Below are 22002 nucleotides of genomic sequence, written 5' to 3'. Positions count from 1 at the left end.
CGTGACATCTAACATAGTACGCAAGTAGAACAAGGGAGCCCACAGAAGGTATGTTTAGTGCGCCATCTGATGGTTGTAGAGATGTATTTCACGGTAGCTCTCAGTCCCATCATGCATCAGTCCCGACGCTTACAAACCTGCACCCGCCTTCAACTGTAGGCACAAATTCTCTTCTTTTACTTTGTAAAGGTTTTTTTGTAAAGTAGTGACTTAATGCTACTTGATATTGTGTATTTAATAGCTTTGTTTCGACTCTCCGTAGAGTAAACTGACATCCAAGGAATGTGTCTCATGAGGTAAACGTTGCTATAGCTACACTTTTGGGAGTTGTGTGTGTAGGCTACTCACATAATGCTATGAGATCGTGTGAGACGTTTGTCGTATCGTTTCATGGGTAATGTGGACAGATAGAGCCCGTAGATAGATATGTCAGTTGTAAGCTTACAGTTGGGTCAGTGTGGGAATCAGATCGGACACGAGCTCTTCAGTGTCATAAGCGATGACTCAAATGGACCGAACAGAAAGAAGTACAAGCAATGCAGCGATGAGAGATTCTTTTATGAAAGCTCAACTGGAGGTATGTTCAACACAACTCACTTATGCTTTTTAATACCTCTGTAATATGATATCTATAAAGTTCCCAATGTTTATGTCTGGCAGAACTTGTGGCGCGGTCAGTACTGGTTGATATGGAGCCCAAGGTTATCTCTCAAGCAATAGCCAAGGCTTCAAAATCTGGAAGATGGAGGTATGGAGACAAAGCACATTTCTCCCAGAAGCAGGGCTCTGGAAACAACTGGGCAAATGGGTAAGAAGAAGACCATCTTACAAAGTTTGAGCTCTTAATGTGTTTTTTTCATGTGTGAGTTCAGTTTACTGTTCTTCTCTGAAGGTTCTGTGTTCATGGACCTCGTCATGAAGAGGCTGTAGAGGATATGGTGCGGATGGAGATCGAGCGATGTGATCGTCTTGCAGGGATTTTCACCATGATGAGTGTTGCTGGTGGCACCGGTTCTGGTGTGGGTACCTACATCACTCAACGTTTGAGGGACTTGTACCCCCAGTCCTTCATCCTAAATCAGATAACATGGCCCTATGGAGCTGGTGAGGTAGTGAGCTTTTTGTATTTTAATGTATAATTGATGTAGTAGCAGTTGGGTCATTGACATGACAATTGTTTTTGTAGGGATGTATTAAATTGTTCAAAAAGGCCTTAAAATGTAAGTCATATATTCAATGATTTGGATAGACCTTATATTTTAAACATGTTTTTAATTCGTGAATTCAAATTAATTTAGATTTATTTTATTTTTTTAGTCAAAGTCAAAATGTTAGGGCGAAACAACAGTCATGACATGATAATGAAGAAGTAAAGTAGTGCCTTATTAAAAGAATGAAAAGAATGAGAGTTAAAAGAATTAAAGTCTTGAAAAGACAAAATTAAGTAGTTTAGCATAGTCAAAGCTCAATGCTAAGGCTACTAGGATACTTTCCAAGATGGGCATTTTGACTTAATTTTGTGTGAATTTGTCCATTCAAGTGCAAGAAGATGTGAGAGAGAACTCAATTAAGCATTCGCACGCTGTCTGAGATTTTCTTCCAAGCCTGCTTTCAGACTAATTGAAAGAAAACATCCAAAATAAAATTAAATGTTGATTTTATTGCACAGTCAAGTACAGTACAGTTGCATTTACTTTACAGTTTCATTCTTATCAGTGCCGTAACCTTTGTAACACAGTGGTTTGTTCATATATCATTCACCTGATTTACATAACATTTTATTCCTAAAAACATGGTGAATTTACAGTATTTTCTGATATATGGAGTGATAAAAATAGATCCCAAATCCTTCTCTGTAAAAACCTTTAACTCTAATATGTAAATAAAATGATACAAGAACTTTAAAACTGGCTTCATCCGATGTTCAGATGTCTGTTCTGGAAATGTATGCAAATTAGTGCATATTTAATTAGATAATGATGCATTTGCATATTTAAACAACATTTTAGAAAACTTGTAATAAAATCTTAATGTACTGATTAATCAACTGGGGAAGTGTGGGGTCTTGTCTTGCCATCAAAACTATATTAAACCAACATGAATACAAAGAGTAAATTTCTAAGGACTTTCTTATTCTAAGAAATAAGACACTCTTATTTGGCATTGATCCTTATTCTAATCACTGTTTTTGTGATTCTGTTTTCTTTTTCAGGTGATCGTGCAAAACTACAACTCTGTGCTCACGCTGTCACATCTCTACCAGCTCTCTGATGCTATCCTGGTTCACGAGAATGACACTGTGCACAAAATCTGCAGCCATCTGATGAACATCAAACACATGTCCCTCAGTGACATTAATAAGGTGATCGCTCACCAGCTGGGCAGCGTTCTTCAGCCCGCTTATACTGCCGATTCACCCTGCCATTACAACAGAAACCCTATAGGTACAAATGCCTCACAGGTCACATCCAATTTCAGAGAGTCATCAGGCGAAAATGACCAGTGTTTATCTGCTGTCTACAGGGGAATTACTGAGTTCTCTGGTGTGTCACCCCGAGTACAAACTGCTCAGCTTGAGTAACATTCCTCAGATGTCCAGCACGTCTCTGGCCTACAGTGTGTTTAACTGGCCTGGTCTGCTCAAGCATTTACGTCAAATGCTCATCGCCAGCGCTAGGATGGAAGAAGGTGAGTGCTGTGATGTCACATATTCATGTAATATTTGGAAGGATGCTTTATATACGACACATAACAGAAGAAATGCAAATATTACTTAATTGATTAATGTCTACATTAATGGTTTTGTGGAACTAAAATGCTTTATTTTTTAAAGGAATTGACTGGACAGTAAACGTCACATCAGGAGGAGAGAGCGCGACAAACAGTAGGCATAAAAGTTTCAATTCGTCACTTGCTAATCTTCTAATACTGCGGGGGAAAGACGTCTCTACTGCAGTTACAGGCAAGTAGCCCTTCAATGTACTTCCATCCTTTAACAAGCATTTTTTCAAGGTACACTTTTGGCCCTATTGTTTTGGTTGTGCTTCAGCTCTGCGTGACTGTGCAGATGAACATGGTTATCCTACTGCTCATAAAACATTCACTACTAGGCTTAAGAGATATAACCAGTTTAGATGAAAAGGATCTCAATCTGACTGAAGATGTTACTGTAGCTTTACCCATTAAAGGGGTGATGAACTGAGAAATCAAATTTTCCTTGAGCCTTTGACATATAAGAGGTCATCATACCATAAGAATATCCTGTAAGTTTCAGAACTGAAAACTTCCTTGTTAGTCCAATAAAAGCTTTTATTGACAAGGCACAGCGAACGGCAGGTTTTTCAAAGTGGGGATCTATGACGTCAAAGGGTATAAAACACTGCCTCCGCAGAACAGTAGCGTATTTTGGCACGCGCCTGGGGCGGCGGCGCCGGCACGAGCAGAAAAAAAAAAAAATCTGCGCCGCGTTGTGGTTTTCTATTATCTATATTTCACTGTGTGGGGAATTGGCAAATTTGCGCCCCTGCTTGCTGAGAAGATGCCGTGCACAGAAGCTGTTTGTTTGAGAAGGGGAAAGGGGAGGGGGCGCAGAGGCGCGGGCGCGGATGACAGTCTCTCCCAAATGGAACGGACAAGGGGGGGGGGATCCATATAGTTATCTAAGACAGTCACACCTCGACTTTCTTCCAAATAACGCACATTTCATTCAGAATATCATGAATACAGGCCTCTATATTTCCTGCACATTTTTGTTTTTCTGAATTGTCTGAATGGCTAATAAAAATAGGTAATACAAAACGATTACTTGGTCACCACCACCAAGGTGAATTGGTTTAGTCTTGACTTCTGGTCGTGACTTGTCGTGAGTGACAGTTGGTATGGGGGGGATCAGGGGAAATCTGTTGATTGTCGATGTCGAGTGCCAAATAAGAGATGGACAAGAAAGGTCAAAGCCATCAGGTGCCCAATTTAGAAACGAGCGAAAGATAAAGGTATGCAACTATGTTTTCTCTGTATGATTATGGTATCCATGTCATGAATGAAGGGGCAATATTAATTGGTGGGTATAACTCTTATTTGTTAGCCTTTTTGCTATGATTCTTGCTATGCTTAACAATAATTCGGTTTTAACTCAAACACGAGATCAACACTGCCTGTTTAGCCCCGCCCACCAATTCGTGCATTAAATGAAACTCATTATAATATGTAAAACTGTTATCCAATCATAGCAGTGGGTGTTTACTTCCAAGTCTTCAATGCGACACGCCCATAAAAACCGAGCGTTTCAAGAGCTAGACTCGAAATCAGGGTAGAAAATAGCCTATTACCAGAGCCCGTCTACGGAGAGCCTGCCCACTCCCTATTAAGCCCTGTTGTACCGAATTTTGGTTGTAGTACCACCAGAGTTCCACTGGGGGCGCTCGCCATGAGTGCAAAATGAATGGGAGTCAATGGGGCTAGACAGCTAAATTTGTCTCTTTCACCCGATTGCCGTTGAGAAATCTCAGATCTGATTGTAGATTTTGCAAGTTCAACATGGGTTATAGGTTGAAAGTTGAATGAACGAGTACTTATGTCCTTTTGATTTCTTACAGGTTGAGTTGTTGTTGTCCATAACACGCTAGCATTCTGCTAATGAACGCTGATTGGTCAGTGAAGGACTGATTACGACCAGAGATACCGCTTGATGGCATCGTGGCATCCGAAGCGGGACCAGAAACAAACAAAACAAAAACTCTTCTAGCACGTGTGTTTACCTGTGTCAGCTGTGTTGTCGATGCCTCGAGAGAAAAGAAAGTGCAGGGCGCGAAAGCACCAAAGCGACTGAAGGATTGCCGTAAAGCCGTATCTCTGGTCGTACGATGTGTATGACGTCATTGACACTTTAAAAGACTTTTTAAAGCAAATAAGTGACTCTAAAAAAATCTAACACCCAGCAATGTGTAATTTATTTGCATTTCCTTTCGAATACAACATTCAAATTACTAGACAAAAAATTATATCCTGAGAAAAGTGGATTTTTATTGGTATAGCTCCATAGACCTCCATTCATTCTGCACTCGTCCTGTGAGCGCCCTCATATGGAATCAGAGAGAAACTGCAACCAGTTCAGAAGCCGGAAGTGTACTGAGAGTGAAACTTCTCGCCATATTAGACATTCTCTGCTATTACTTATTCATTTTGATGTTTTTGAATGTAAAAACCAAGCGAATGTCATAAGTTGACCTCAGACAACAATATAATTTTTTTTTAAAAGCCAGTTCATGACCCCTTTAATAGACACGGTACTTTCTTGAAAATAAATTCCATCACAATTCTACAACAACCATAATGAAATGAGCCTTCACAATAGATAATGCTTTACAATGAAATCTGTTAGAGAGCTACATTTGTCAATTTATCTGTATGTGATCTGTATGAGTAATAAAACGGCATCTCTGCGTCGCTTTTACAACATTTCAAATCCCTCAGTTCATGCCATCTCTGAAAAGTCAAGCCATTGTTGATTCTTGTTTTATTACAAGCTGTTGCAATCTCTTTTTGCCAGCAGACTCTCTGTTCTGAGTTTAAAACGTGCGATTCCCTGGAGGTTCGAGGTTTAGCTGCTCTATGTCAACCTTTCTTGCTCGTCTTGTTTAGACAACTGACGAATGTACACCCATGAAAACAGTCCAGTCAGGTCTAAAATATAAACACTTATAATAGGATTACCATAGTGATTTAGGGTAAGACAGTGGTTCTCAAACTTTTTTGGTCACATAAGGTGGATAGGAAACTAACATGAAAAATACTTTAATCAACAGATGCTTTTAAGGATCCTGCGTTATATGTGCCGTGGCTTAAAACAGAAAATTGTTTCAGCACATGGAACTCCCCTGTAGCTTTCAATGGATATGAAAAGTCTGCCACTTTGGTCAGTAACAGCCAGTACCTTTTAAAACCACTGGACAATATAGTCAGGAAGGCTTGGAACATGTTTGCCTCAAGGTGAGAAATACTGTTGCATTAATACTGGAAAATTGTCTGTAGTCTTATTTTTTTTTTTTTTTTTTTTTAAATACTTTTTTTTTTTTTCCTGTAGGGCTTATGTTCATCAGTATACAAAGTTTGGAATCTCTGAGGAGGATTTTCTGGACAGTTTTACTGCACTAGAGCAGATCATCTCCAGCTACACACACCTATCATAGTCGGCTTATCAAAAAGATTTGACAATACTGATTTCATATGATTCCATATTATATGACTTAACTGGCCTCTGGAGAAATATATTTGTTAAAATAGGGCAGTTAAATTCATTATTTTGTGATATATAAATATTTATCTAACTATTCCATGGATCATTTATAAGTATTTGAATAATTGAAATATATTTTAATGAAATAAAAGCAATGTTTAATTGTGATGCTTATTAATTTTTTCGAGCCACTTATGAATACCCATTCTGCAGTGTCAGCATAAGAAAGTTGAACTGGAAAAATAAGACTTTCAAAATGTATTAGTTTGTCCCTGGGTTTTTTTTTCTCCAGCAAGATTTGAAAATGATTCAAAGAGCATCTTGAGCTTCAACGGAAGCACAAACATCTGGCCGTAATTTAGAAGACCTCGAATTAGTGCTGAATTTTTTTATTATTATTATTATTACTAGTATCTGATATATTGACAGGAGGTTTCTCTGTCCCTGATATTTTTGTTTAATGATTACCTTACCAATTATGATTACAGATTGCCTGCATTTCATTAGTATTGCCAACTTTTTTTTTTCTGTTTTTTTATTTGTCTCTGGTTATTTATGATTACTGATTATACAATTAATGATTGTCAGTTTTTTGTGTTTCTGATTCTATCTTTTTTTGCTATTTCTCTGGAATTGGTTTTGTTGTATTATGTAATACAAAATAGTGATTACCAATTACAATTGTTTTTTTAGTACAATTACAACAATTACAGTTGTTGCTGTCTTGTCTTTGGAATCATTTCGATATGCGATATAGTAACTTCAATTTTTTTTTTTTTTTTTTTAGCAACTGCTCACCTTGAGCCAGAGCCGTTGAAAAGTTGCGACATGTTTTGATCTTGATTTAACCGCCACGCGGTCACGTGGTTTTAACAGCGCGCTGTCAATCTCTTTGAAAAAACAGGATAGACAGCAGTTTCACAATTGTTTAACGGCTCTGGTAAATACATTCTGCGGTATTATTATTACGTAGCAAGATAATGAACACTCGAATTGTACAGCAGAGGGTGGAATACTTCGATAGATGGTTGGAATCTGCATTCTCCTGAATTAATCTGCAAGTGCAGTGGAAATAGGACAATTCATCTAGACAACAATCAACGACCCGTCACAAACAACAAAAGAGCCCCACAAAAAACCTAATGACGCTTTTGAATTCGCACTGAATAAGTGTTCCCTTATGGCCCCCATCCAACTGTCATGCCTTGTTGCTTATAGTTCAAACAAACTATGAGGAAAAAACACTATTAACACTATAAAGTGCTGAAAAACTCAAACATGTGTGACAAACACAATGCTTTTATTGTGATATTATGAAATGTAAAATATATAACTGGCCTTGACATCTTTCTCCTAAAGAAATAGCTGAATGCAATGAGGAAAAAGAAGAGTGATTCTACCACAACATTTATAGTTGGTTTACAATAAAAAGCTAAATATATGTTGTACTTAAATATGTTCACATACGATCTAGCCTATCTGCCTCCTGAAACCAGGAGATAATCCATTAAATGTTCAGACCCATCAGACTGGAGAGAACATTCACCAGTTAGTAAATATTGTTTCAGTTCAACATTTCTGGCACAAAATTAACCCCTGAAAACATGCGGATGGTGACGAAACCCAAAATTTCAGGCAGCCTATTAGACTGCTGTTGCCATATGAATTACAGCCAACACCAGTCTGATAAGCTACCTGACAGAATGGGACACTTGTGGCTGTATGAGCACAACATACTAAAACATGCTACATCTGAAAGTGAGTACATAAGCTGTGTGAGAGAGAGAAACAGAAATAGAACGACAGACGAATAGAACACCAGACGGATCAAACAAATAGAACAAACAGCCAAACAATAGAGAGATAGATAGGATGACAAATAGATAGAATTTCAGGCAGATATAGACATGATAGACAGATAGGATGACAGACAGAACGACAAACAGATAGAATGATAGATAGACAGATAGATGGATATTTCATTGCCTTTCACATACCTGCTTTTGGACTGCATCCTACAACTTGTCATCCATTGGTCCGAGCCCAAAGAAATACATTTTCATAGTTTTTTTGGGAGGGATAATAATTCACAGATCAACGTAAAACGCGCATGCGACACAGCAGATGTATTAATCAATTTAATGTTGGTTCTGAGAGAAATTATAGTTAGCCACACAAATATTTCAGCCCAAAATAAGAAAAGAGGAAAGTATGGATCAACTTGTGGTTTTTAGTTAAAATGTCAAAGGTTGAAATGCACAAACGAATGTAAATATCACATCTTCAGTTTCTTGGGTTAAAAGTTACATCCACTAGTTTGTGACATTTTGGTTTAAGATCTCCGGAGAATAAACATCATGTGCGTATAGTCAAAACATTATTTACAAGATGTGCGTTTACTATTTAGAAACCACGATGATCTGAGTTGATATTGCTATCCTCTTTTAAACAGTTAAAGAAATACAAAATGACATCAATATTGATTAAAAAAAACTATCCCTGAAAATTCCAATCGCAACACCTCGCAAAACAGACCCTGCCCATCCATACCTGCATGTCAGAAATTAAATAAGTCAATCTATTGATTAAGAACTGTATTCACTTCAATGGAAGCATGACCTCCAAATGTTGCATAAGGCATTGCAACAAATATGACTCCACACAGCCTATTAGCTAGACTGCCTTGGTTCTGTAAAGACAAAATTCTCTATAAATGTTAAATCTGATTTTAAATAGTAGAGCACACTACAGACAAATGAAGAGGGACTTCACGTAACTAAAGGGATCTGAATGAATGTTAACATACAGAAGCACACACAAATCAGTGCTCATGTAGCAGTTTTAGCTTAAATATTTAGTAGGTTCCAAAACAGGAGCGTGAGATGTTTTTCTGTGAGTCCGTCATTTTGTTTTCTCCTCTGTGTACTTCTTCTGCTGGAGACGCTTGGCGTAGCTCTGTGCCATGGAGTTAATGATGGACAGAATAAAATAGCACACCATGACCAGCACCACTTTCTCAAATACCCACGAGAGCCAGCTTTCACCCTGCACGAAAAAAAAAAAGAAAAAAAAAATTTATATAAAAATAACATTTTACAATTTCTGAATTACTTGGTTCAAAGATTACAAGATTTTAAGGCCAAATAAAATTTGTCTTAATAAATAAGGTGTTTTTCTAGGCCATGTTAAACCTATATTATATTAAAATAAAAGAAAAATAAATACAAAAATGAAAAAGTGGAATAAGCAAGCAATCTCATATACATATATTGAAGAGTTCAGATGCAAAAGCCTCTAAGTGCCATCTGAAATTTTCTTCTAGAATGATCATTTTTATCAAGCTTGTATATTTAAGTTCAGTAATTTCACTTAAATGACAATAGGTAATTTTTAATGCCATTTAAGTGAAATTACTGAACTTAAATATACGAGTTTGCTAAAAATGATCATTCTAGAAGAAAACTTCAGATGGCACTTAGAGGCTTTTGCATCTGAACTCTTCAATGTCATTATTATTATTATTATTTAGTTTCTTGTTAAAATAAAGTAAAATACAAAAAATAAATTGCAGAAGTTAACAAAGAAAAAAAAGAAGATCATCGATTTTTACCGCTGCAGTTCCTTCGCCGGCTGGATTATGAAGCTTGGCTCTCTGGGCTTCCAAGTACTCCCTAAAAGGTTTCTGAAGAGATGCTCCAACTCCAGGGATAATACTGTCCAAAAAAATTAAGAAATGATTAGCAGAGTCTTACCAAGAATGGAAGCAGCCAGAAGTCAACTAGATCTCCCAAAGCACACAACAGCTTTCCATCAGTGAAGCCTCCAGAAGAATGAAGCACCAGATCTCTGAACCCTCACTTATAGCAGAGAGCTTCTGTAGGAACTGCTCTAAAGCAATTAATGAGGAAGTGACTCAATATTGTGTCATCACTGCAATGGAGGAAGAACCGCCCAGTTTGGGGGGGGGGAATGGTTTCACTGAATGTCAGTGAAACCAAACCATCATGTAGGATCAATTATAATATTTCTGCACCACACATCTTTCCAGTTCAAGGTGCAATTACCATGTCTTTATTACATCAAAAAAGCAAAGAAATACTACTGAAAGGATCCACAATAAAAATTCTGAACGTCGCTGGTCTCTGGTTACTGGTCACGAAACATGTTGACCACATTCTTAGATCGTAATTATGAAGTTCTTTCGATGTGGCTTAATTATGAAGCTGCAATTGTGCCTCATTCAAAGATGAACAGTCATTTCATTTTTACTTTTGAGTGCCGTTGAAAGTGCCAACATGGAGACCACATCTCTACTTTTGAGTCACTGTGCTACATCATCTAAACTATCTGTGCAGACTTCACCATAAATGGAGAAGACTTTTCAGGCTTACTAATAAGTGGCCTCAGTATGTGGTACAAACAGTGTTAAGGTCAATCACATGGTCACATTTCACCCTAAAACATTACATGGTTAATAAGGACATTTAATGCAATAAAGTCTTAAGGGTTTTAATGACAATTAACTCTTTCCCCGCCAACGCCAGCATTTTTGATCATTTTCACAAAACTTTCATGGCCCCCAGAATATTTTGTTGTATGAATATCTGAAAATGCAATATATCAAAAGAAATGAACTAGATGAGTAGATTGAGTCCATCAACACCCCTAATGCTTGCACAGTCCTATATCGGGCCTACCTCTTCCTGGGTTGAGATTTCATGCGGTAATGTTAGGCAGTTTTGATTTAAATGCTGTTTAATGATCACATTATTTTACATGTGCTTAAGCAATGCTTCTATCGCTTGTTTCTGCTCCTCCTTCGCCTGTGTTTTGATCTGGAGATTCTGTCCCATTTCAGAAGATGTGTAATAGCGTGTAGATGTGTATATTCTGTCATTAGGTATGTTCGGCTTGGAAAGCATATGGAGCCACCAGCTTGATGTCATACACCAATCGCTCTGCACAGAGCCGCTTCAAGTCGAACACACCTATTAAATGTCAAAATAATGTCACAATAAAACAATAAGATAAGATCTTTTCAATCTTAAAATAAGATAAAGCAACATATCTTCTTTCTTACTGATTTTGGAGTGAAATGTAACCTGGATATATTTAGCCATTCACATGTCCTACATAATGGTATAAAGGAACAGAAACTACATGCGATTCTATAGATGATTCAGAATAAACAATGGTAAGCATCTGACTGTCTGAGAGGAGTCTGCATGCAACGCTGAGCTGCCCACAGTTCATGAAAGAGTTCAATAAACTCTGCTAGATCCTTTTTTTAGTTTCCTCTAGTGCATTTACATGTTACAATGACATTTGTTTCTTCCTGGCAAAAAAAAAAAAATGCACCTATGCACTACCGTTCTAAAGTTTAGGGTTGGTAAGATTTTTTTAAACATATGGAACAAGGCTGTATCTATTTGATAAGTAATTCACATGCAAAAAAAAATTAAATGATTAATAATATATTTATTTTTTTATGTCTAAAAAGCACTCATCGAACCAAATAAGAACAAAACCATCTTCAGAATTTGCACGACTGCTATAATTTCAGATGTTCTTGATTCATGTAGTTCTTGTTTATTCACTATAATGTTTACCATTGTTTACACAGGGTGTCCATATTCACCTCACGGTGGTGTCATTACTCACCCGATCAGAGAGACCATCTGCTCCACTATGTGCTTGCTGAATGTTATGATAACAAATAGTTTCTGTAGAGAAACAAAGAGTGGATAAACATTGTCAGACAATGAATCAACGGGATGTTCCTCAAGGCGGCGAGTGTAGCAGATTTGTTTTGTTGGGGGGGGGGGGGGGGGGGGGGGGGGGGCAGATAGTGTCTTTAGGAGACCTGGTGAGATCACTGACTCACTCCCGCTCATGATTTGATCATTTGGATGACATGAGCAGCTCTGTAGACATCAGATGCACCGCTGTCTAGAATCTGCTGAGTCAACATTTAAAACTCAAGAGCCACATGCAAAGATCTGTCTTTGATGATCTAATGGCACCGATCAACTGAAAATAATACATTGAGAATAATGGGAATCATCTCTTTAGGAATGACACACTCAAAAAGTGTTTTTTTTACTCTCTGTGTACCTGAATGTGCATCTTAATAACGGCCTTTCCAATGAGAGTCGCTCCAAAGAAGGTCCAAAATGGAATCAGGAAATGACCACAGGTGATTCCAGCCAGGTCAAACAAGGGATTTGGGATCTGAGAAACAGATATGCATAAGTACTGGTAAGCACCAAAAGACAATAATCTGACAAATGCATTTGAAAAAAACTATTCTTACAACACCCAGTGTACATTAAACATCAACTATATAACATTTATTATATAAGCTACTGTGAACCGAGGGCATAGTTTTGGTTTCAACATTGGGGGGGGGGGGGGGGGGGGATTGACGTGTGACCCATGTTAGCGGGGTCCCAGTGCATGGTCCCATGAGATTTATGTATTTATTTATTTTTGCAAAATGGTCTTTTGTGGTACCATCCTCACATGCAAAGTTGGTTGATAAAATAACTGCAAAAAAGTAATAGCCTAGTTAACAATTACTTGTTTACAGGATATATTTATATTATTTAAGCACCTGGAACCTTATCAGTTTGACAGAATGTTCAACTTCAAAGTGCCATGGGAAGTCAAACTAACGTTTACGTTAACATTTTCTTATATTGAAATACTTTATTTACAACTTCTTAACAGTTCACTAGGCTCTTATTAATTCTGTCATCTCAGAATTTCTGAAGGCCAGGTTTTTTTTAACATCAGTCATCATTAGAACAGAACAGATTTTACACATGGGGAAAACTGATTGTTTAGTCAACAATTCAAGAACGTCCAGTCTTCTGATTCTCTTGATTCTATGTTGCGTTTGCCCTTATGAAAAAGTAACATAATTCTTGTTTAACTGTCGCATTAGTTAAGGCTATAATTACAGTAAGACCATTGATAGCTCCTCATTACCATGCTTAGGCCAATGTAGATTTTATTTTTTATCTATAGCATTTGTTATGAAAAATGTCAACCTAAACATTGAGAAGCTACAACATGCAACAGTTGTAATATAAATCTATAGTAAAAAAAAACCAACTATTCCCTTAACAGATTATCTATTATAAATTCTGAAACAAGTTAGTCAAAATTTACCACAATAAATAGCTAAAATATAATGTGATAAATTCTAGTAAGGGTGATTATGAGTAGTTTAAAAGGATTTCTAATAAATGTTGGTGGCATTCTCGACAGAATTCAAACGGGTCGGACATTTTTATCATCGCTGTCACAATAGGAGCGACTCGCGCAACTTATCACAATGTAATGTATGTATAATATATGTAAATAAACCAGGCTTCTGTCATATTGCGCTGATTGGTTCGTTCAGTTTGGACGGGAACTTAGTGCTTATAAAAGCTCTGAACGTGCGATGTAGCCTATATAATTGATTATTAATTCCATGGGGGGGGTTGTCACCTATCAAATTACACCTATGCTGCGAACCATTTAAATTCTGCAATTACAAACCAAGCAATTATTAAGACATCAAGTAAAAAAAATTTAAAACTTACAGAGGCACAAGCCAGAATTCCAAAAAATCCCACTTTCTGCACCATGTTTTGCACTGCAAGCTTGGCTCTTGATGCAAAATCCTGTAAGACAATTTAAAAATGTAGACTTGGCATGGAAAAGTGATCATAAGTCTGCAAGGACTAAACAATCTCTACAACTTTTCTACTGTTATATACTGTAAAATAGGTTTAATATTGTTTTTAAAAATGTGTTTATATCAAACAAAAATAATAATTATAATATGTTAAAATATTATAATACAAATATAAATGTAATACATTTTCTCATTTATTTTTTTACATAAAATAAATATTTCATCTACTTAGTAGAACAATTTCTGGAATCAGCTATTCTACAACATTTTAAGGCAAAAACAAAGGAAACATTTAACATTATGCCTAAAATAATTACTCAAAAAAAAAAAAACCTGATATCTAAAAAGGGTGGCATTAATCACTAGACCTTGAGGTGGAATACAACATTGTTAAAGATGACCAATTAAAAGTCTTGTGTGAAGGCGCAGACCATGTGGGGTCCCACTTAGACACTAAGAGGCAATGATTAAAGGGAAGCTCTGACTCTGAGTCACCCTGCTCAAAGGATTTACTGGAAGTCAGGGGAGAGCCCTTCCAAGAAATCATGTGACCTGCATAAGTGAACCACAATAGTGGGGACTCATGGGAATAGGATACAGGGACCCCTCCCATCAACAGGATACAGTATCTGCTGCATCATGGGGGGGCATCACTGTCAGCTTCATAAAGGCATGACCACTAGAAGGAAATAGTTAGTTAAGCTTTGAACATCTACCGGAGCTCCTAATGAGCTAATGTCCGTATGAAGGTTAACTGTTAGTTTGGACACATGGGTCCAGTATATGACATGAGATTCTGATGAAATCCAGACCTGTGCGCTCTGTGCCTGCTCCAGCATCTCCTCAAATTCCTCATAATCTTCATCATCAGGATCTGCTCCAGAAAGCCGTGCCGCACGCGCCATGAAGTAAGGAGGCAGCTCTCCAATAGCCGTTCCCGCACCCTGCAAACAGTCACACATTATGAGCCTAAAGACGACAAAAGTGTGATCTATCATAAACAACAGCTTCTGAGTTCTGCAAGTCTTCACAAACAATGTTATGTTGGGACGGTAATACTAGGTTTTTGAGAACACGCAAATACGCAGAAGCCTTTCACTGCTTATCATAGTTAAGGTTTGGAAATTGAAATGTGAATTTATATGCCAAAAAGAAGTTTGTCATAGCAAATGATCAAAACATCACAGATTGGCATCTTAAAGCTACAACATGTCATTTCTTTCCATGACACGTCTGTCGCCATGGTTACTATGGCAGTACAAGCGGAAACCAGGGATGACGCGGATATTACGTCATTGACAGGCGACAAGTGAACAGGGAGTCAGGGACATTATTTAAAATTGGAATTTCTCTGGAATTAAAAATCTTTGGGAACTTTTGGGATATTGTAAGTACACAACTGCAGGAAATATATCACACTGTGCAAGTGATTTTGGGATATTTTATTACAAAATTCTTACATATTGTAGCTTTAAGACCAAACATGGAGAATCTTCTCATTTTGGCAGTCTCATATTATTAAAAGTTTTGAAAAAATGCAAACTTCGATCAAGAAGCTGCATTGATCCCAGTACATAGTAAGCTTATTTTAACATGACAGATAGATAGATAGAATTAACATTTAAATTAAGAATTAATTATATCAATTCTTCTAAATTATTTATAATTATTATATTATAAATCTATTACATTAAAAAAATCTAAATTTATTACAATACATACATTTATATTATTTTAAATGCATTTAAAAAAAATATTTATAATATTGATATAATAATAATAATGAATAATATATTATATTAATAATAATTAATAATATATATTATAAAAAACTAATTATAATACATATATTTATATTTTAAACTTATAAAAAGGTGGGGGATGGGGTGATATTGTACTTGTTGCAGGGTCTGGAATATGTACACATGCTCAAAAACTAGTGTGAGTGACCTACACTTTTTGGCTGCCATTTCAGCCTGCTGAATCCCATTCCAGAAGGTCAACTTCCAGCAGAGTTTAGTTTGAACCCTGCTCTACTGAAACCCAACAGCTCAGTTAGCTGGAGCATTGTGTGTAATGGGCCAAGACTGAGGTGTGAAAGCACTCACCCACATGCAGGCCTCCAGGCGGACCTTCGCCATGATGGTCCACAATGAGATGCTCTCCTTTAGGACCTCCTCCTCCGGACACATTATCTGAGCTGGGTAGGGCGGCTCAGGGAAGTTCACCGAGCCACATTCATATGCAGCCAGGGTGACAGAGGCTATGTGTGGACCCTGGAGGAAATGATGCAATCACATGTTTACAGACTGAAATAAAACTTCACGTGAGCAGGAACATTTCTTGCTTTAGCGCTGTCACATGCGCAGCTTGATGCACCTCTAAGAATAGTGCCTCACGAGTTAAGTCAAGTCACATTCATTTATATAGCGCTTTTAACAAAATGAATTGTTTCAAAGCAGCTTTACAGTGATAACACCAACTGTAAAAATAAACAATTGTTTATTAAAAAAACAATTGTTTGCAAAAATTGTTTGCTGACCAACTACGTAAAACTACCACATATGTCTGTGCGGTTCAATGCAACTGCAAAAAGCTTGTGACCTCAATGTAGCATGATGGACAAACCACAAAGACGAAATGAAAATTCATTTACTAAGTGAAAACAGACAGTGATGTCATACCTTCCCACAGTCAGTCGATCCGTGGGAGAATATATGTGGGAGAGGAGACTGGACAATATACCATGTCTAGCATTTTTAACCTCGGATTAACCTTCTTTAACCGAAGGAGGCACAAATGACTCAGGTGGTACCATTTAGTGGATGGCTCCATCCAAATCAATCATAATCTAATAAGAAATACTACACAGATGCAACAAATGATAGAGAAACCTTTAGATTGTCACATCAAAAGTTGTTTTATAAGGAACAGAATGCAAAGAGATATAAAAGACCTGCACTAAAAAGCCTGTTAAACCTAAACCCAGTCTAAATTTTGATGGGGGTCTTAGGTTACTCTGCTGACTGTTGGGATCTTTACAGTCAGATGTGATGTCAGCCAGTCAGGACCACCATTGGTTAATCACATTCAGAGGTATGAGCTCATGATGGTGTCACAGCAAAGAGCCTAAAACAGCAACTGTTTTATCTGGTTACTCAGTGCAATTGAGTTTATTTCCCAGGCACTGAAACCTGACACAAGCCACTTCCCTGACTCAATCATTAGATGCAGATGATAAGTAGTTTTGGGTTTTTTTTTTATTTTATTTTTTTATATTCCTTGTATTAGGCGTTTTTGCTACAAATGTTTTAAGAAAAACAAAAATCTGTTTAAAATAAATGCTGTTAATCAAAAAAAAAAAAAAAAATTATAATGGTTTGCACAAAAATATTAAAGGGATAGTTCACCCAAAATTTTTAATTCTGTCATCATTTACTCAGCCTCATGTTGTTCCAAACCTGTATGAGTTTCTTTAATACAGGTTTGGAACAACATGACTGAGTAAATTATGACAATTTTCATTTTTGGGTGAAAAGCAGCACAACTGTTTTCAACATTGATAATAGTAATAAATGTTTCTTGAGCAGCAAATCAGCATTTTAGAATGATTTCTGAAGGATCATGTGACATAATAAATACTTCACTATTATATAACTACTATATACTACTAAAGTACATTATTAAAATCCTATCTAGAAAATACTGTCTTTATAGAAAGGGTGCCTTTTTTCCCACAACTCAAGTAATGTTAGGTGTATAAAGGCAAAAAAAAAAAAAAAAACTATATATATATATATTATTACAGAACGGTTTAAGTTACTTTTGCTTTGACAGCCCCTTTACAAGATCTTGTCCTATAAACAATTAAAAAGACAAAAAATAGAGCTTGATGTGTGAAAAAAATGGCTCATCTTTATACAAAAGTCTGATGGCGAAACATTGTGCGTATTTGCACTTTCACATCCCATTCTTTCACAATGCCACCCATAGACACACAAACCGAGCGCAAAGTACTAGAATTCCCCAGTGACAAAGGAGGGGTGTGACTTCACCACAGCCAGTGGAAGTGGACACTCCTGACCGCTGTCTAGCAGTTCAATCTGAGTCAGTGGAAACTGCTGAAAGGTTCTGCTTACGAGATCTGCTGCAGAGAAGCAGAGAGAGGCACATGCTCTCACTGTCACACTATTAATAAACTTCAGTGGAACATCCAGCACAAATACTCTTCCCTTTTGACAGAGCACTGGGCCCCTGACAGTTAATCTAGGGGAATACCCGACGTTACTGTATTCAAAGATCCAATAAAGTCAAAACTTGACTTTTAATGTTTATTAGCTTTGTTGTTGTGTGTTTTGGCACATATATACATTAAAAGTTCACTTTTAGAGAAAAATCAAACAAACTTTCATCCAGAAAACACTCCCTAGAATGAGAAATTAAGTCTAAATTTCAGTCCACGGTTTAAACTCTTACCAGGTACAGGAGGAACGTGTGCAACCCAGTTCCGAGACCAACCGAAGACAAAATACCCAGGCCTACCCAGTAGGCACACCACAGGAACTTCTTCTCCAGGTACTGTACATACTACAAACAATGGCAAACACATTAAAGAGTAGCTAAGAAGCTACTCTATTAGAGCATGTGAACAAAACAGAACTGCTAAATTACTACATTGCAGAATCTTTTTGTAAAAAAGTGATCATAAGAAAATAAAAATAGTACAAGCAGCAAAATCATGATTCTGGCTACAGATTTTATTGCCTTTACAACAGGCAAATACTGAGCTCACCTGCTGATGCGTTCCTTCTATTGAGTAAGCCATTGAGAAAAATGAAAAAAGGACTATGGTCAAAAATACCACACCTTTTCTCTGCCAAAGCCTGTAAACAAATAAAATAAAATAAATTAACATTAATGATGCAATATGCATTATTAAAAGGTGGATGTGATGAAGACTGCAAATGAATTAAAATCACAATAAACCATATATTTTGAAGCATCTCATCGCTCGGTAAGATATTTTAATTGTTTTTAAAAGAAGTCTCTTATGCTCAACAAGGCTGCATATATTTGATCATAAATGCAGTAATATTGTAAAATGTTATTACAATTCAATTTTTTTAATATATATAAATATAAATAGAAGAATTTCTGAAGAATCATATATATATATATATATATATATTTAAATATATATGATTCTTCAGAAATCACTCTAATATGCTGATTTAATGCTAAAGAAACATTTATTATCATCAAAGTTGAAAATAGTTGTGCTGTTAATATATTTGTAGAAATCGTGAGGCATTTTTCAAGATTCTTTGATAATCAGAAGGTTCAAAAGAACAATTTATTTGAAATAGTAAATACATTTAAAATGTCTAAAAAGATTTCTGGCACTTTTGATCAATTTAATGCATCCTTGCTAAGTAAGGTTAAAAAAAACTCTTTAAAAAGTAATGTGTATTGCATTCAGTTGCCTTTTAAGAAAATAATCTGAATGATACTTGTAAAATATCACTTTTTTTCACTTGTCTAGCACTGATTTACACGACTAGGGGGCGTTTACATGACACTGTTTTCAACTAAAAGCAAAAAACATATGTGTTTTAGCCATTAATTTATGTGACAACAGTGTTTTGGGGGCATGAACTTTTGAAAACTGGTTTCAAAGTTTAAGTTTTTGAAAAAGATACTGTTATTGTCTCCGTGTAAACTACAAAAACATGAATTTGTGAAAACGGTGACGTCATGCACATGCATATCATGTGTTCAGTCTATACCCAAAAAAACTAAAGTAAAAACTTTTCTGTACTACATGGTTGACGTGTAAACGTACCCTTATTTTCACCATACAATGTCAGATGCAAAATACATTAGCTAAACTTCCCATAAACTACCTAAAAAGACACTCAAAATTAAATTATGAGTGTATAATAAAAGTCTGATTGCTTACTTCCACGTCCATTCTTTCAGGGTAACGAGGGTTTCTAGGAAGAAATACTGTAGTGTGATAAAAGGCCTCTTCCACAACACTAAAGAGAGACGCTCTTCCCTGTCCTGCTGCTTTCTCTCTCTCAGAGATGAATCTGTGGGTACAGTACACAAGCTTTTAACATATGATTTCATTATTATATGTTTTAAAACAACATGCAAGAAGTACACAATTGAGTTCACATACACTACTGATTATTTCAACAACATCAAGCAAAAAACTATTTGTGAAAACAAATATTACATACTATAAAGGTGTATGATTGATTTGTCATTATGATTAAAGTCAAGATGAAACAGAATTACCGACAGATCTTCCATATTGTGACATACATCTGTGTAATGGCTTATTGAAAAAAAAGAAGGGTGGGGACATAGTTTTATGCATCTGTTATTGGTTTGATTTTGCGATGAGTTGTTGCACTCAAAAGGTGAAGGCTGCAGGGGTGGAGCTTAAATGTTTGGAAAAGTCCTGTACATCACCAGAGAGAAATGTATTTTTATTAAACGAGGTCAAAATGTTTTTCTTTAGATAAAAGATAGGGTGAATTTTCATTCCACGCGGACTTTAAGATCAATGACGAATCCATCAGTGATAAATGGCAGGTCTGTTTATCTCCACAGGATGTTTTATCTCTGGTCCTGACCCTTGATCTGTTCATCTGAGGCTTACACGGTGGCTGCCAGACGATAATTACATCAGCTTCCTCTCAGCTTAACAAACCTGTAGAACTGCCATTCTGCTTGTCTTTAGGTCCTAGTCTTTTCTGTGGCTGTTCACATTCTGCTCCATTTGCATCCATCTCCCACAACTATTTACAGTTCAAACACCTGCACACATAAAACAAACATGTAATGTTACTCAGTGAGGTCTTGGTAAGTTTGCTGAGGGCAGATAAACATCCCAAATCAAACTTTAAAAGTAATGATGGTGGTTAATCTTCTCCAATAAAACATTGAGAGGCTTCTATGTTAATCTTTAGAGAATGGCTGTTATATAAAAAAAGATCTGAAGGTCATAAATAGCTCAGCACTGTCAATAGTATTGACTCATATAGGATATAATATGTTCTAGTACCAGTATATTAATTTATTTCCACAACAGGACTCTGATCACCTGTATATGTTGTACTAGGACCTTTAACTAGCACTTAAGCTATCCTAACTAAGCCAGAACTTCATAGTAAAAGATTAACCAACTGAGCAAGGGGGGTTTATAATATATGATAATTATTAGCTCTTGTTTGGTTACCAATAATTATCTCAAATTAACATTTTCAGATACCATTTACAGATTGTTTCATTAAAAAAAGCCCATGTGAGTGATGAACCGGCAAGAATTAGCGGTCTAGGTTAGCTTTGAGTCCACTACCGCTGTTTAGATTTCATTTCAGACTCGGCAACGAGTACATAGTGATGTTTACATACTTTTAGGCTAAAAAGAGTTAAAAGTGTCATAACAGAGATAAGGTAAAGAGAAGGGACACATGCATACCTGCAACCACTCTTCCGTCCTGACAGCAGCAATAAGCGACAACAACAGCCACAGGAAATGACTCATGCTCAGCTGTACAGCAGTGCAGTATTTTCAAAATAAAAGCCGTTGCTGACTGCCGGTTGGCCTCACTGTCATGTCATCTATTTGGACCTATTTTTTTACAGTCTATGATTTGGACGCTTTGATCATCAACACTAAAATTCATCGAGCTTTATGCTGGCATCATTTTCACCAAGCTCTTATCAAAAGTTTCCTAGACATTTTTTTATTATATTTTAATTTAATATATTACCCGTCAGCTTTGGATTATGTCGATATCGTTTTCCTTAATGAGACAAAAATAGAAAGGATATTTTTGGATGAACCTGAAAGCAATTTATATCTTCGAAGTTGGTCTTTTACACGGCCATCGACCGTGATAGGAGTAGAGTAGCAGACTTCTCACTACCACTGAACTATTGAATTACCGAGAAGTAATGTCCTTTTTCAGTGAGACTTATTTATAGGCGTCTAAAATGTATTTTGATTTGTAAACGTTTCTTATACTTGTCTTTTAATACTGATACAAACAAGCAGGTTTGTCTT

At 36.5% G+C, this 22002-nt stretch overlaps 2 protein-coding genes across 2 annotated transcripts; one reads left to right on the top strand and one right to left on the bottom strand.

Annotated features, from left to right (window-relative positions):
• Positions 1–111: 111 nt before the first annotated feature.
• tubd1 (tubulin, delta 1) lies at positions 112–6403 on the top strand. Its single transcript, XM_079886104.1, has 8 exons — positions 112–577; positions 661–808; positions 893–1109; positions 2213–2444; positions 2524–2688; positions 2834–2962; positions 5805–5988; positions 6083–6403. The coding sequence occupies exons 1-8, from the start codon at positions 427–429 to the stop codon at positions 6186–6188; spliced, it is 1332 nt and encodes a 443-aa protein (XP_079742230.1). The 5' UTR covers positions 112–426; the 3' UTR covers positions 6189–6403.
• A 2156-nt stretch (positions 6404–8559) lies between these two features.
• On the bottom strand, positions 8560–21495 carry vmp1 (vacuole membrane protein 1). The gene is made up of 12 exons (XM_079886105.1): positions 21415–21495; positions 20644–20750; positions 19882–20014; positions 18715–18805; positions 18399–18509; positions 16031–16198; positions 14735–14866; positions 13828–13908; positions 12350–12466; positions 11897–11958; positions 9846–9948; positions 8560–9280 (listed from the first exon to the last, which is right to left on the bottom strand). Exons 2-12 carry the CDS (start codon positions 20720–20722, stop codon positions 9137–9139), a joined length of 1221 nt encoding a protein of 406 aa, XP_079742231.1. The 5' UTR covers positions 20723–20750; positions 21415–21495; the 3' UTR covers positions 8560–9136.
• Positions 21496–22002: the final 507 nt, after the last annotated feature.

The sequence above is a fragment of the Squalius cephalus genome (assembly GCF_949319135.1).
Source record: "Squalius cephalus genome assembly, chromosome: 11".
NCBI lineage: Eukaryota > Metazoa > Chordata > Actinopteri > Cypriniformes > Leuciscidae > Squalius > Squalius cephalus.
Note: the sequence above shows the minus strand (reverse complement) of the source record. Positions and strands in the feature narration are given on the sequence as shown.

Excerpts from the sequence above, each read along its gene's own strand:
- tubd1 (XM_079886104.1), top strand. The coding sequence starts at position 427 with ATGTCAGTTGTAAGCTTACAGTTGGGTCAGTGTGGGAATCAGATCGGA. Across the intron at positions 578-660 it reads TTATGAAAGCTCAACTGGAG|AACTTGTGGCGCGGTCAGTA; the intron begins GTATGTTCAACA and ends TATGTCTGGCAG. Across the intron at positions 5,989-6,082 it reads TGGAACATGTTTGCCTCAAG|GGCTTATGTTCATCAGTATA; the intron begins GTGAGAAATACT and ends TTTTTCCTGTAG.
- vmp1 (XM_079886105.1), bottom strand. The coding sequence starts at position 20,722 with ATGGATGCAAATGGAGCAGAATGTGAACAGCCACAGAAAAGACTAGGA. Across the intron at positions 18,806-19,881 it reads CTGAAAGAATGGACGTGGAA|GCTTTGGCAGAGAAAAGGTG; the intron begins GTAAGCAATCAG and ends ATTTGTTTACAG. Across the intron at positions 18,510-18,714 it reads TAGAAGGAACGCATCAGCAG|TATGTACAGTACCTGGAGAA; the intron begins GTGAGCTCAGTA and ends CATTGTTTGTAG.